Source organism: Pyricularia pennisetigena (genome assembly GCF_004337985.1).
Source record: "Pyricularia pennisetigena strain Br36 chromosome 4 map unlocalized Pyricularia_pennisetigena_Br36_Scf_9, whole genome shotgun sequence".
NCBI lineage: Eukaryota > Fungi > Ascomycota > Sordariomycetes > Magnaporthales > Pyriculariaceae > Pyricularia > Pyricularia pennisetigena.
This window is the reverse complement of record NW_021940921.1, coordinates 1,654,679-1,668,886: the sequence shown is the minus strand read 5'-3', so window position 1 is coordinate 1,668,886 and position 14,208 is coordinate 1,654,679. Positions and strand designations below refer to the sequence as shown.

The window sequence follows — 14,208 nt, the reverse complement described above, 5'->3', positions numbered from 1 at the left end:
AATGTCCCCAGACCGATTTGCTCACGGGTTGAGAAAGCGTAAAGCTAATACATCATCAGGTACCCAATTATGATCATCTTTGACCATTATCTCTGTCGCGCACTGCAGATGATTGAGTCCGCCCGCCAGATAAATGTGAAAAGAGAGCGGATCTACCAGCAGGAGCGTGTGGAAGCTCAGGCTTTATTACATCAGGACCTGACTTGGATCCGAGGACGGGCAGCTCCTGGTAGGAAGCAAAGTCGACATCGTTTCTGGCTGTTCATAATTAACCTGCGCAAGACTTCGAGATAGTATTGCACCGAGATAGACCGGGCTTTTAGAGTTGGAAAATTGAATACTCGTTAAAGGTGGGATGAATCTTACCGCCATTCACAGAGTCGACAATTGGTATCCAAACGTATTCAGTGTTGACCCGAGGTGTCGTTGCAGCTAGATCTGCTTGGTTTGTTGGGTCGTAAGGTCCAGGAAAATGAAAACGACATGGAGTTGGAGCTGAGGGATTGGACTGTACCTCATGCGCCGGCTTGTGGGTGTATCGGAAGATATTGGTAAACTGAGGATAGCCGGGCGCTGTCCTTTGGCGTTTTGCTTGGGCCGGGGTGATGGAGTCAATGTCCATGTAGAATGATAAGGACCAGATGGCGGCGATTTGATGCAATTTATTTCTGTTATTTTGTTTTTGCATTGATGCTTTGGGAGGCGAAAATCAGTTGGGCCCAATTAGGTTTTTGGTAATATCGGTGGTGTTGGGGGCAAGACCAGTGGTCTTAGTGGCTGTGGACTGTGTTCCGCCCCCCTCAGAAATCCTTACGGCGCCTGGCTCCTTTCTTCCACGGTTGATGTTTCCTGAGATGCATGTTGTCCTCGAACAGCGCCAAGACTATCAAGTCGCCTCCTGGCTACCTGAGCGCCATAACCTGCTTGAATGATGCCGTCCAAAAGCGTCTGTCTCGATTGTAAATTCGGACTTTGTGCTGAAGTCAATATGGTCCTGCTATTGTTGTTCACCCAGCCTTGCACGTCAAAGTTCCTAATGGGAGGCATGCGGGGACTCCGTTTTGGTGTCACAAACGCCCCCGGCCCCATTTCGTCATCGCTCGAACTTGTCGGTGAAGCTGCACGTCGTCGTCCTTCGTCGTTAATTGGATGTGTGATTATTGCATCCGCAATATTCCTTTGAGACATATGGAACTTCTCTGCGATTCTTTCGAGCTTAGGCAACCTGAAAAGAATTCAGAAGAACAACCTGGCCAGCTCGTGCCGCGGGATTTCTTGCCGTTCTTCTTCAAGGATCTTCTTGGCCTTCGGCAGTTCTCGATGAATTTTATTCAATTCTTTTTTAATTTCCTCTGTAGCATCGGCGCTATACTCTGGCGGAAGGGATCTCAGTAAGTGTTTGCAGCTATTATGGGGCCAATCTGGACTTTACTTTCATCTTGTCACGTACACTCAAATAGCGTTAGCCGTCCTCACACTGTGAAAATTAATATTGAATCAGTAAACACTGTGCCGCGTCCAGTTGTGGCGCCATAGTTGTAGCTGTAGCAGAAAGTGAACAAGCAGGAGGAAAGTAGAATGGGCGTCTGGCGGTTTGTGGACGAATTTGGGTCCCAAAAGAGTCACAGTAAGGCCTGTGTTGGCGCTTCCCAATTTTTGGTCTTGCCTCTGGGTATCTGCCAGGTACAATCGGAATCTGCCAAGCCACATGAGTCACAAATCCATACCACCACTACCAAAAATGTTAACTACGAAATTTGGCGAAGCCCATTTCGCCTTCTACTGTGCTGGAAGCGGAAGATAGATTTGCTCCAAACTGTACTGGCAAGCCACCTAGTGATTGGAAGTGAGCATCAATCAGGCCCTGGGCGGTGATGTGCAAATTTTAACGTTGGGTACCGCTTTTCCGGCACCCCCCCTTTTCCGGCACCCAAAAGCTTTCTTCACAAAATGCCGTCTTTCACAAACCGATTTAAATAGTTATAAAATTATCAACGCACAAAAATACAATCGTTCTCAGGCATTTCCGGTTTATTAACCTCTTCTCCATCACCTAAAGCTTCCAAAACTTCTATATCATTTTCCTGCAATTCAACAACGTTCTGTTTGCTAACCAAAAGCTCGTTTGGATCCGGAACCACCCTCTTCCTTTTCGCCGGCCGTGTTACCTCCAACTGTGCTTCCAGCAAGCTGATTCTTTGTTGGGCGTCAGCCAAAAGGGTATCTTTGGCTTCGAAGCTTTTTTGAACTTTTGCAAACAGAAGCCGTGAAGTGGCGTTGCTTTTGTTGGACTGGGAAAATTTTTGCAGTTGAAGTCGAATATCTCGGGTCCTAACAGGTGTTTTCCAGATAATTAAAGACTGGCTATTTATTTTTTGGCTTGTTTTTTCCGGTGTTTTCTTTTCAAATAAACCGTTATTTTCGGCGTTATCGACGTTTGCGTTGCTATTTTCCAGTAAAAAAGGACTTAAAGCGGTTTAGCTAAATTAACTGGCCATAACCCCGAAGTACGCCATCCGGATTGAATAACTTTTGCTGTAAATGCTTTCAATCGAGCTTTTCGATAACAAAGCAAAAAGTTTCTTTTTCCAATGACTGATGAATTGCAAAACTGGCTAACAAATCCAAGTTGACGTCGATAAGCTTCTTTCAACGGCCCAAAAACGGATAAATCCAATGGTTGAAGAACATGCGACGAATGATGAGGTAAATAGAGAAGTTGAATGTTGTATTGAAGGCAAAGAAGCATAAACTCGTCCGTAACGTGTGATCCATGGCCGTCAAGAATTAGTAACTGCTTTTCAGGGGCGTTGGGTAAAGTATGCGGAATAAACACTTTTTTTAGCCATTCGATAGCCGTTTCGTTATTTGTCCAGCCGTTTTCAGTTGCATGAAACTGCCAAGTATCGAAAGGATCCAAATCCGCTGGAAACCATTGTTGTTGCACGCTTTTACCTCTAAATATAACAAGAGGAGGGGGAGGGCAACGCCCGTAGCCGATACACATTCGATTATAGTCGTCCAACCCCGCGTTCCGGGCTCTTTTCGTTGTAATGGCCGGATCCCGTTAAGCCCTAATACCAGGCCATTAGATCCTTTGCCTTCCATTATACCGGTTTCGTCCATATTCCAACGATTTTCCGGTTTAATAGCGTTAATAACCGGGTTTGTAATATAAAGCCACCAGGATATAATTACCTCCGTCGAAGCACCATTAACCCGGGCGTTTTCTATCCGACGAGCTCTTTGGGTTTTGAGGACTGGATACCTAGCTAAAAACGGGTAATCCAGCGTTTTCCAAGGCGTTCTGTTTCTCCAGAGGCCTGAAGGATTCGTTCCGCAAAAAAGCGTAACTCTTGATGCGTTGGCGGTAGGCCTAAAGCGGCCTGAGCAAGCACCCAGTCGGCTAAATGCTTTTCTTGCTCCGATGATAGTTTTTGAAAAGGATGCTTTGCGTTTTTATGAGATCGGGATCCTTTGAGTCGACCTTGAAGTGTAGACCTGGGAATACCCCATTTTCGGGAGGCTTTTGCGATAGGTTGGCCATTGTTAACATCATTAATGGCGGAAGCAAGCTGGCTTTCAGTATATTGCTTCATTGCAAACTTGGGAAAAGAAACATAAAAAATGAAAAGTAAAAGTGAACAATTCGTCGAGATATTTATAATGTAAGTTGGAGGGTAAAAATACAGGTGTTGTTATTTTTAGGTGCCGGAAAAGGGGGGGTGCCGGAAAAGCGGTACCCAACGTTATTTGGCAAAATGACTAGCATGTACCTAGTAAGAGATCTGGAGCCTAATATATGCATATTCGCCAAACGGCTTTCACACATGAAAATTGTTCATCAAATGTGATGGTACTGCGTTGGCGCACACAGATAACATGCCGCTTGTGGCTGAGATAGCCGGAGATTATCAGTGTCGCAATGACACCAAGGATGGAAATCTGAGTATACCTGATGAAAGAGAGCAGTCAAGCATAGAGATTGATGGATATATAAGATCGCTGGCAAAAGCTGAGGGTCTGACCATCGGAGTGTTTTTTTGCTAAGTATCCAGGGGGAAGAAACACGGTGTAGAAAATGGAGATTTGTGCTTTCCCAAACAATACGAAATCTAGAGCACAAATCAGTACAACGTAAATACCCAGAGAGGATTGTTTAGCCAGAGGAAAAGAATGAGCATTATTTAGAAGGCTGTTGAGGCCACGCAAGAAGATCATCCAAAAAGGGCCATTTTACTCAAAAGTACTGCAAATCAACTTATCACCGGACCGAGCCGGTGTTTGAGACAGCCTTGGGATTGGTTGGGTGACCGATGCGAACGCTCTTGGGCTTGTTGACAAGATTGAGAGCCTTTAAATCGATATTAACTTGTAGATTTTAGCCTCAAAAATATGCGTAAAAGCAAGGCACGAAAGCGCTTCCAAGACCGAGCGGGAATGCCATTGATTTTAATAGCACGCAAAAAACGATGTAGCAAACGCCGATAGTTTTTAGGACACCGCGGACAAAAAGCCAAATCACCGGAACAACATTGTGAAATATAAATACAATGCCGTGATCCATTGAGTGATTGATCCCAATTGGGCCGGTTTGTTTCAAACCCATTCGATCCGCTAGCTTAACTATTCAAATGACTATCCTTGGCTACAAATGCATCCTCTGCGAACAGATAAAGCCTGTGTATGATTTCCAGTTTAGAGACAACCGAGGGGAAATTACCCTGTTCGCCTGTTTGGTTTGTCATTCTGAGGGTTCCGAGAAAGACTGCATTGCCGTTTGTCCTTGTACCTCGAACATGTCAGCGTGTGTGCGTGCCTTTGACAGCACTAACTCAGCCTGGCGAAATATGGCATATTTGATCGCATTAAGAAACAATAAAGATACCGGAAGAGCCGGAAGTCAAGATACTCCAAACACTTGAAAAGCCTATCCTGAAGCCGCTTTTGCATTCACGTCTTCCATAGCCTGTCTCACGTTAACGAAATTCATTAAAACGACAAATGGGACTAAGCCGGATATCAATTCATGGTCAAAATACACTGTGGTGTCTGTCCTCATACTACTCCAGTCATTCAGTCTTCTTCTAGCTCCAAGCACGGCTCACTGATTCATTTGTCTTTGTTTGTGACTGAGCTTCCACACTACTTGCAAGGATAATTAGAAATTTGTGTAACCTATTCGTTTGTCTTAGCGCTGGTATTTCATGTCAATTCTTTCGAGAACTTTTCTTTTATCTAGTCTCATTATAGGCTTGCCCCAGAAGATCCCTGTTCATCCCTTTTATCCCTCATTTCTGTTTCAAACTTTCGTGTTTCCAATTACAATATTTGGAAACTGAAACTTTCACACTGCTTGCGCAGCTATTTTGAGTTCAAAGCTGGAAAAGTCCGTCAAAAATACAGAAATACTCGCCCTCGTCGCAATGGCGGGCACGATGGCTCATAGAATTGCTGCCAAGGAACATCTAACCTGTGTGATGTTATATTCAACAAAAAAGTGATGTTAGACGGTTGCATAGATCCAATAGGTAATTGCGACGCCCCCTCAATGCACATGCATAGTATCAATGGGCCTTATAATACTGATATGAACACAACAGGAGAAACCGTCATGGAAGCCCAGGGCACCTCAGCCGACGCCTTAGGTGGCATGAGCGCATATTGGATCTCTAAGCTTTACTTAATGATAAGGCGCCAAATAATTTGAGCCTCTTGATGTATTTTTATATGAAAGCGTACTATTTCTTCGAGAATACCGACGAGAGAATCGAAGCATTTCCTATGGGTCCCCAATAAAAGAAATCATTAAATATGCGCCTTCATTTCTTGTGCTGGACATAATGTCATCGACTCTTGTTCAGATGGTTTCGAGTGACGCTATGATGAGAGAAGCCCACAAGACCGAAGGCAGGATGAGTTGGAGAACCAAGGTGGGCACCCAATCACAGCTCGCTTCCTGCCTACACGCCGACCGAAATAATAACAGATATACCTGGCCCCAGGATTCTGACGGAAGTCAAGGCCTAAGAACTTACAAATCGGGGCTGGCTTTCATTTTCCCGATTGTCACAGCGTGAACGCTCCACTTCGTGCTGGTATTCACTTTCCACCCTGTTACGATCCGGTAAAGAAATTCCAGACATACGGCTTTCTGTTAATATCTGCGGGGGAATGCTTAACCCAGGGACGAATAGAGGCATACTGGTCGGAGATGTGGTGATTGGTAAAATACTTGTGCAGTGTGACCTTGACCGACAGTACCCCAGCAAGAGCCTGCCCTGGTGCACAGGACATCAAAAATGCTTGCGATGTTCAGGACGGTAGACCTGTTGATGGAAAGATTACAGGTAAACTTGAACGGCTTCCTGATAATAACCCCATTAGGCTGGGGAGTTGTACTACCGAGTTCTACCGGTCATGGTGACAAAGCTGAGTCTATCATCCACGTAGAGAATCCGACAGCGGTCCCAAATGCAGACAAGATCATAACCCTCCTACGAAAACGAAGTCTACATGTTTCAATGACTGGCACATAGTTTGGGAACGAAACTAGCTCTATAAACCGAGTTCCGCTACTGATTTTGCATGTTCTGGGTCTTGGCTGTGGAAGTGGCATTTTCGAAGGGCCTCCAGGGTTTCTGTTGCCTGGTTGATTTGACCCAGTTGTGATCGGGTCCTTTCTGCACCTGGAATTCGACAGTATGCGGCATGCAATCAATCACACCTATCACTGAGCCTGTAACTCACTTAATCGCCGACAAGGCAAGAATGTACTGCCCGTAAATATCTTGCGCTAACTGCCCCGATTGTGAACCAAGACGGCGATGGGGAAGACCACCGATTTTGGGCCTTCGACCTCTGCGCTTTCTTGTCTACCATATCACTGGTCTCAGTTGCGTATGGGGCACCGAGCGAGGTAAGTGCTTCAGTTCGGCCTCTGAACGCCGCTCTCAGGGATCACGACTCGCCTGCACAGCGACCTACCGGACAGCGCCGTGTTTTCTTCATTGATGACAAATCACATAATCCTGTTGCGCAGGCTGAATGTGAGTTGGGTCTTCGTGAGAGGGCGTCGTCTCATAACCTCTCTGTTCCAGTTCAGTGACGCTAAATTGTTAAAAGGTGGGGACCAGTGAACTTAGTGAAGACAGACATCTACATGCCTTGGGATGGTCTGAGCATGGTGAAACAACCGAAGGCGGGGCCGTCGCTCGGTTTCACGGCTCAAAACCTAAAGCCTTTAAACACCCATGGGCTTCATATGAAGAAGCCCCCGCTTCATGCAGTCTATTGAAGCCGGGTTGTTGTAGAGTAAGCTTCTATCTTGGAAAGTCCCGACACTGGCAATATGCCATGGCCTGAAATAGTCTTCAGGGGTTAGCCTGGGTTCCAAGAGGGGGTTGAGCAAACTTACAATAGGGCCGCGGTGGCGCAATTCTTACTATAGCTAGATAAAGCAGCTCAAGAAGGTCATTAAATATGTGTAGGAACTCACGCATCCCATAGTAGCTGGCGGACTGCAGAGTTGGTTGTCATCACACTGTAATCTGTACGCTAGCTTTGTACTTGCCTAGTTTGTAGCTTGCAAGACAAGATATCCGTTATCACTTGCGATGATGCCCACTACAGCATCGTATTGCTCTCGCTTCTCATTTCTGCAGCGGCTTCAAGGGTGTCTGGTTAAGGATAAGTCTAAAAATGTATATCTCCTATGATGACATTGGGTGGGCCGGATTTTTGGAGGCCGACTGTTACGATCAAGGTATCGGGGTAACTTATTCTTATGATAAAGTACAGTGGGCTGAAGCAATCGAGCGTCTGACTGGATAACTGGGGTTCTAAATGACTGGGGGTGAAGTTATGATCGTTCTCAAGTAAGTATTGAGGTTAACTAGAGTTTTATTGCTGCTAAGCAATCCTAGAATCGAATCTATCTACACGGTAATGAGCGTGTCTTATATAGACAATGTTCCAAGTGTGATCTCTTTTGAAAGGTCCTTGATCTCAAAGACTCCTCAGAGTCTTCGGAGATCAGGTTGTGATCTTTGAGATCATCCCTTGTCCGTTTGAGATCAACTGTGTTGGCAGTCACGTGCCGTCACGTGGCTTTGTCCTTACGTAATCCTGGTTCTGCCGGTCGGTGATTCTTCTGGGCGAGTGTCGTCACCTGGCCTCCCTGGTACCGGCCCAACCATCTGGTCGTAACACCGACTAAGGGCCTGATCTTCTCGTTATTTTAGCGTTTGCGTTCTAACAACAAATTACTCGCTACGTCGAAAGTTTAAGGGTTGATTTTAAACCTTGCATGTATTTTATACTGAAATGACCACTCAACCCTGCTGTATAAAAGGCTGGGCAGCCAGGACCATGGGACTTCATGAATCGAACAATCCTGAAAGTGCCTTCGGGTGGCCCGGACGTCGACAGCTCTCTCGATAGACGGTGGAAATAATGATGTTACCAGAGCCGTAGGCACAAATACGATGTTGAAAACCATTGCACTTTGAGCGATAGCCGAAAGATGTTCAAGAAATATAGTCCAACCACAACTTCAAGGATGATTTTTCAGCAACCGACTTCGCGCCCCGGGAACCAAAGACAAAGCCGTCTAATCCTTGGCCTGCTATATTCTGCCTTCGTCTATATTCCAACGGGTTTTCGGTTAATAGATCGGATTTCTGGAAGGTTTAGGCATCAGTTCCACTCTACAATCTCAGTTCTAGGCCTATTCATACGCTGGAAATTGATCCTTTGAGTTTTTGTACCTTGCGGGAGGGTGGTGATCTAAAAAAAAAGCCTAAATCCAGCGTTTTACAAGAGCCTGGACTGTGAGAGACCAAGAGAAATAAAGCGTATGTTATCTTCGTGCATGAGGCCAAGGCGTATGGGCTTTGATTAGTGCAGCGAACTTGTGTGGGTGTGGCAGGGATAAAGCGCCAGTGCCTATTTCTTTCTAGTGCTAACGGCGCGTATAGGGGGATGGATATGAGCAAAACGGGCAAGACAGGTAACAATTGATGATTTATCTCAAAAGACGTCCAAAGAGGCAGGCGCAAGCTGGGATTGAAGAAGAGTAACGATGTAAATCTGTAGGCAGACAAGACAGAGGACAAAACACATTGTGGGTAGGAGAAGATAGGGCTGCCCAAGGTCCAAATCATCAGGCGGGGCCGCGGGACGCATTGAAGGCTGTCACCCGAAGATGTGGTAGCAGAAACCAAGAGACGTGTGGAATAAACTTTGGCCAGGTTCAAAGGGAAGCTTGTTTGTTTCGTTGTCTATTACCAGCGATAATCGAGAATTGTCTGATTCACCTTTGGTTACCCAAGCTTATTTGCGTGCTCGGGACCGGTGGAGACGGCAGCGACAGCGCTGAACCAATGGCGAGACCAGCCCGATTTTTGCATCAAGCATGTACGATAAAAGCATTAAAAGCGAATTGAGGAAAACTTTCCACCATTTAAGCTCTGGGGAAATGGTTTATAGAAACAAAATAAGAAATCTTCAAAAAAACACAGAAAAAAGCAAAGGAAATCTTTAATAATATCTCTTCCCGGACATCTCTCCTCTTATTTCCTTACTTTCTAGCGTTGACATACAGCGTTAGTTTTGTTCCTTTTCTCGTCTAAGAAACATGATGAGACATCTCTTTAGCCTGGTACAGCAAATTTTTGGGTCACTCTGTCCTCCCCTCCTGGATCGATTGAGCAACTATAGTTCGGAGGCATTTTGATACCAAATAATTAGAGGGCTGGTGCATACCTCACCGAACCAAATGTAAAAGCTTACATTTTACTGGAGTTACAGACTGCGTGTTGTCTGCATATCCCTGGCCAACGAGATCTCTTTGCAAATTTCCACCAGGAGGCCGTTGGCTTTTCCTTGGTAGTCTTTTTTGTTTTAAACAACCATCCAAAATTCGTTTGCCTTTTTGATATTTGACTGCCACTGAAAACATTCTTTCTCCTCCGTGCTGGCAGTCGTCTCACGAACGCGTTTGCGATCATCTGGTTGGTTTCCGATTTTGAATGTACCTGGGATGGAGGTGTCTGAGTTGGCGGGTTGGTGAGGTGTTCCTTGCCGGAAATGCTCCGGTGCGTCTGCCTCTTGACCTACAACATGCTGAGAAGGTTGATCAAGGAGAAATTCGCAGTCATACTCATCGCGGTTGCGCTGTTCGTTGAGCAACTCGATACCTTCTGAATCATCGTGGAGCAAATCATTTTCAGAAACGTTGGGGTTCAGCTCGAATGAAATAAATAAGTTGGCCAAAGACCCTTCTTGATTCCCTGCTGAAACTGGTGTGATAACCGCTCGGAACTGGGTTACAAAACGATCAAGATTTGTTACGGCGTGGCCTTTTAAAGACGACAGATAGGCCGCAACGCGGGAATGCTCGACAGGTGCGGGAGCTGAAATGATTTCTGACCCTTTAATTGCGCTGTTGTGATCGAAGATCCCTGATCTTGAGACTTTTTGAGCGCAAAGCTTAAAACTGACAGAAATGGTGCTGTCCGGGATGTAATACCAAACCGTAAGCCCCGTGACATGCTGGCTAACATCAAAGTCGTGTTGCCATGAATATTCTGGAAACATGTCTTTCATTTCCAAGCAAACATTCACGCTTGGCGACAATTCGTACTTCAAAAATGAGGTGATATCATCTTCATCCCCTTCTTTTCGAAAAACCACAGTGGCCGTATTCGTGTAAGGCGCTGGAGCCAGGGTCGATAGAAGATCACTTGGCTCCTGTAAGGCTTTGAGATTCCAGTTTGTGCTACGAATGATCGGCCAAGTATTTGATTGACAAAGGGGGGCAGCTATGGAGCCAGTTTCGATGTCTATGCCCATCGGAACCAGCCCTACCTCCTGCCGTTGCCATGAATGCGCTCCCGACCTGACCATTGAGTATGGGCCTTCTTGGTCATAATTCTGCGTGGTGTCCATGCTACCATAACCTATTAGAAATTCAGTCCAAGGAGAATCTTGGAGGTTGCGTTCAAGGCTGTCTCTTTGGGAAAAGATATTAACGCATTGTGCACATTCGTAGGTTCGATCACCCGTATCTAAAAGACTGTTAGCCATATTAGCACGTTTACATTTTGTGGATCTTTCTTCTTACGGATAACATGTCCGGGCATGTGGGTTTTATTGCAGTAATAGGGAATTTTTTCGTCACAATTCTTCTGCGAAATAAGTTTTGCAGCCGGGCTACCTGCAACTGGGCCCTGAGGTTGTTCGGGTGCATTCGGAGGCATGCCAAGAAAGCCTTGAGAACCAATCTCACTGACTTGTGTCTCTCTGTTCTTCTCAGTTGTCTGAAGCTGCGTTAAGGTACTTTGGGCGCATGGACAAAGCATTTCGCCCTGGGGGCCCATACCACTAGTCGTCATGGCAGACAAGTGTGGCTGATGCTGTCCCAATATTGACAGAACTTGCAGACCCGGTACCATATCCTGCCTATGGTTGAATAGGTTGAAATTATGGTAGTTTTCTGGCGAGTAGTCAGGGTCGGCTTTGATGCCCAATGCCTCCCTAGCGCCGCTTCGCGCTTGATATGTGAGCTGCTCATGAACGGGTGGTGTTGTATGCGCCTGGGGTCCTTGCTGCTTCACATGGCTTATCGACCGCAGACACGGCACCGATGCGTGTGATTCGGCTTGCGTGATTGCCGCGGGATTGTCAACATAAGGTACTGGTACGTACGTCGCCGCCTGGCCCTGCATGTAGTTACCATCTTGAATTGTAAAGCTCTCGCCAGGTCTAGCCTCTGAACAGCCAGGACTGCTTTGGATAAACGAGGGCAAAACTGGTGACGGATCCATTCCGCTTTCTGTCAGATCCAAACCATTCGCCCCGCGGCCTTGGTAGCTACCATTGAGGTTCAGATTATGCAAGTTCCGGTTCTCCTTATCTCTGGCCTTGGTCCCTGTTGTTATGGTTAGCTCAATACTCAAGGCTCTGTTCTTTGATTGATATGGATGTATACGTACGAGATTTGCGCTTCGCTACGCGATTTCGAGTGCGCTCCCTCTCTTCTGGATCCAAGATTTGAGACCAGTCATCTGACTTGTGCTTCGACTTGCTCAAGAAGGCGGGTTTCCTCGAACCCCGTGTCGATGATGACGGCATATCTGAGTAGTTGGGTCCTGGTCCCTGGATCGCTTGAGGATGCCTGTCTGTGGGCGCTTTATGAGATGACAGTAGAAAAGGTGTCTCTTGCCGTCAAGGTAACAGTTCGGTTAGATTTCCCAATAAAAATTTTGGTAGAGGATCGGAAGTTTCCCGAGTGCATGTATGTATCCATAGTATGTAAGCGTTGGCTCTGATTTCAGCATCTCTGGGCTTCCTTGCAAAAGCTTGGCAGCCACGTCTGATCCAGGTTGTTAACTTGTTGCTCAGGATCGGGCGCCTTCTAAGAGCTATAATACACCACACCTTCTCAATCTCTTCCTACAGTCTGTCAATCACATTGGTACTAAGCGCCCGCGCCATTCTTTGATCGTGTTGAGTTCAGAGTACCGTTTTCCCAAACGCCGAATCCTGCGTGTCATTCAGCCTAGAGGGGCGTGTGATGTAGGCAACGTTTAGCTATCTTGGGGTTATTATGGCGACCTTCGTTGGCAAAACAGGCCGTAATACACCCAACCGAGAGTATCAACCCTACTGGGTTGAGAGCCAAGGCTGGCGTGTGTAGGGGTGATCCATGCCAAGCTTTATGGGTCTTAAGCGGTTACAAGGATACCCAACCCCTGCTATGCCAGTAAAAACTACTCATAGTAGGCGTTGCGCTTGGCACCAAAGAGGCCACATAAAAGGTTCACCCTCAGGCGCCAAGCCTCGGATCCATAATTTGTGACATTTACTACCCAGGAATGCCAAGGTAGAACTGCAGGGCTATCGCAGAAGTGCTAGCCGCACTCACTTTGGGGTCGCAGTCAGGAGCTTTTTCGCTCGCTCTGGGTGGGGGTGTTAACATTTACAGCCAGTTCTGGCTGTCACACTTAGATATCTGGATGGTGTGGAAATTCCTTAAAGCCAGTTGTGCCTTTTGTGCTTAGCGACATAGGCAGCACATATGCCATGTGCTTTTGGCCCCCGTGACCACTGCTCGTCTGAATTGACTCAGGCCTGTGTTGGCGCTCACATGAGCCATGATTCCACGCAACCACTATTGAAAATGCCGACTACAAGTATAAGAACGGTTGCAAAGATTAAAGCATTCTAGCAAATTATACAAGTGCGGGAAGGCAAGAATTTGCATGAAATGTATATGTGTAAATCTACCCAGAAATTTCGGTCCGGTCGGTGGCGTAGGGATTCTGAGTTTCAAAAATAGAATAAATCTGGTCCAAAAGCTGCCACGCAGATAGCGCGGCCGCAGATCGAGCTTGCACATATGTGAATCGAATTATGGAAGCTTGTGAAAGCGAGGCTGGTCTAGATCCTGGCGCGTAATGAAAGGATCTCTTATAGCTGGGAAATGTTTTGGCTGCTTATTTGGCCTGCAGTGCTGTTCTTTGTCCGCCTCGTAGGATGCCTTGGCTGCCTCCTTTTCCAATTTCGCCAGCACAGCCCAGATATTCAATACCAATTGCGGCATCGTTGCCCACCATCTTTTTGGTCAGCTGAACCCCTCATTGTTCCTCACTGCTACTTGCAATCGCCAATCAGCACCCCAAGCTGTCACCTCTATGATTGGATGCATCAAAGTGTGCACTGATTGTCTAGGTGTGATAGATTCCAAGACTTTTGTGACCGGTCTGCCGGTCATTGTCACCATATAATTTGCATTGGGGCGCATTCCCTCCCTAGCGTGACCAACATTGCAGCCGTTGGTCGGAACTGCGAGTTTGTCACCGTCCAACAACTGGTAGAACAATAACAAGTAAAAACAATTGAGTCTGGCGCTGCTGCATTCCTCAGTAAATTGTAGAAGAGTATCCGACCTTTGGCGTCTGTGGGATCCTCCCAAGCAATCCACGCACTTTCCGGGTCCCTCCCCAAGCTGTGGACAGCTATGATGCTATAAAGGTATGTAAGTGATTGATTTGTTGTCATGAATGTTTGAGGCATCTCGACTTACTTGATTTCTATCTCTCTAATTTCATCCCGGTCGCTCGGGTCTGGGAAGACCTGGTACAATCTAATCTGTGGGCCATTGGTGGTCATAAAACACACACGTAGAGCGCTATCTATTTGCAA

The 14,208-nt window shown here is 46.4% G+C and overlaps 2 protein-coding genes across 2 annotated transcripts; one reads left to right on the top strand and one right to left on the bottom strand.

Annotated features, from left to right (window-relative positions):
• Positions 1-4,634: 4,634 nt before the first annotated feature.
• Positions 4,635-4,919, top strand: PpBr36_10427 (uncharacterized protein; the record flags this gene model as incomplete). The annotated part of the gene is made up of 1 exon (XM_029897538.1): positions 4,635-4,919. A coding segment is annotated over one exon (285 nt), but the record flags the coding sequence as incomplete, so codon positions are not given.
• A 4,885-nt stretch (positions 4,920-9,804) lies between these two features.
• Positions 9,805-12,135, bottom strand: PpBr36_10426 (uncharacterized protein; the record flags this gene model as incomplete). The annotated part of the gene is made up of 3 exons (XM_029897537.1): positions 9,805-11,069; positions 11,126-11,932; positions 11,997-12,135. 3 exons carry the CDS (start codon positions 12,133-12,135, stop codon positions 9,904-9,906), a joined length of 2,112 nt encoding a protein of 703 aa, XP_029744287.1. The 3' UTR covers positions 9,805-9,903.
• Between the last annotated feature and the right edge of the window lie 2,073 nt (positions 12,136-14,208).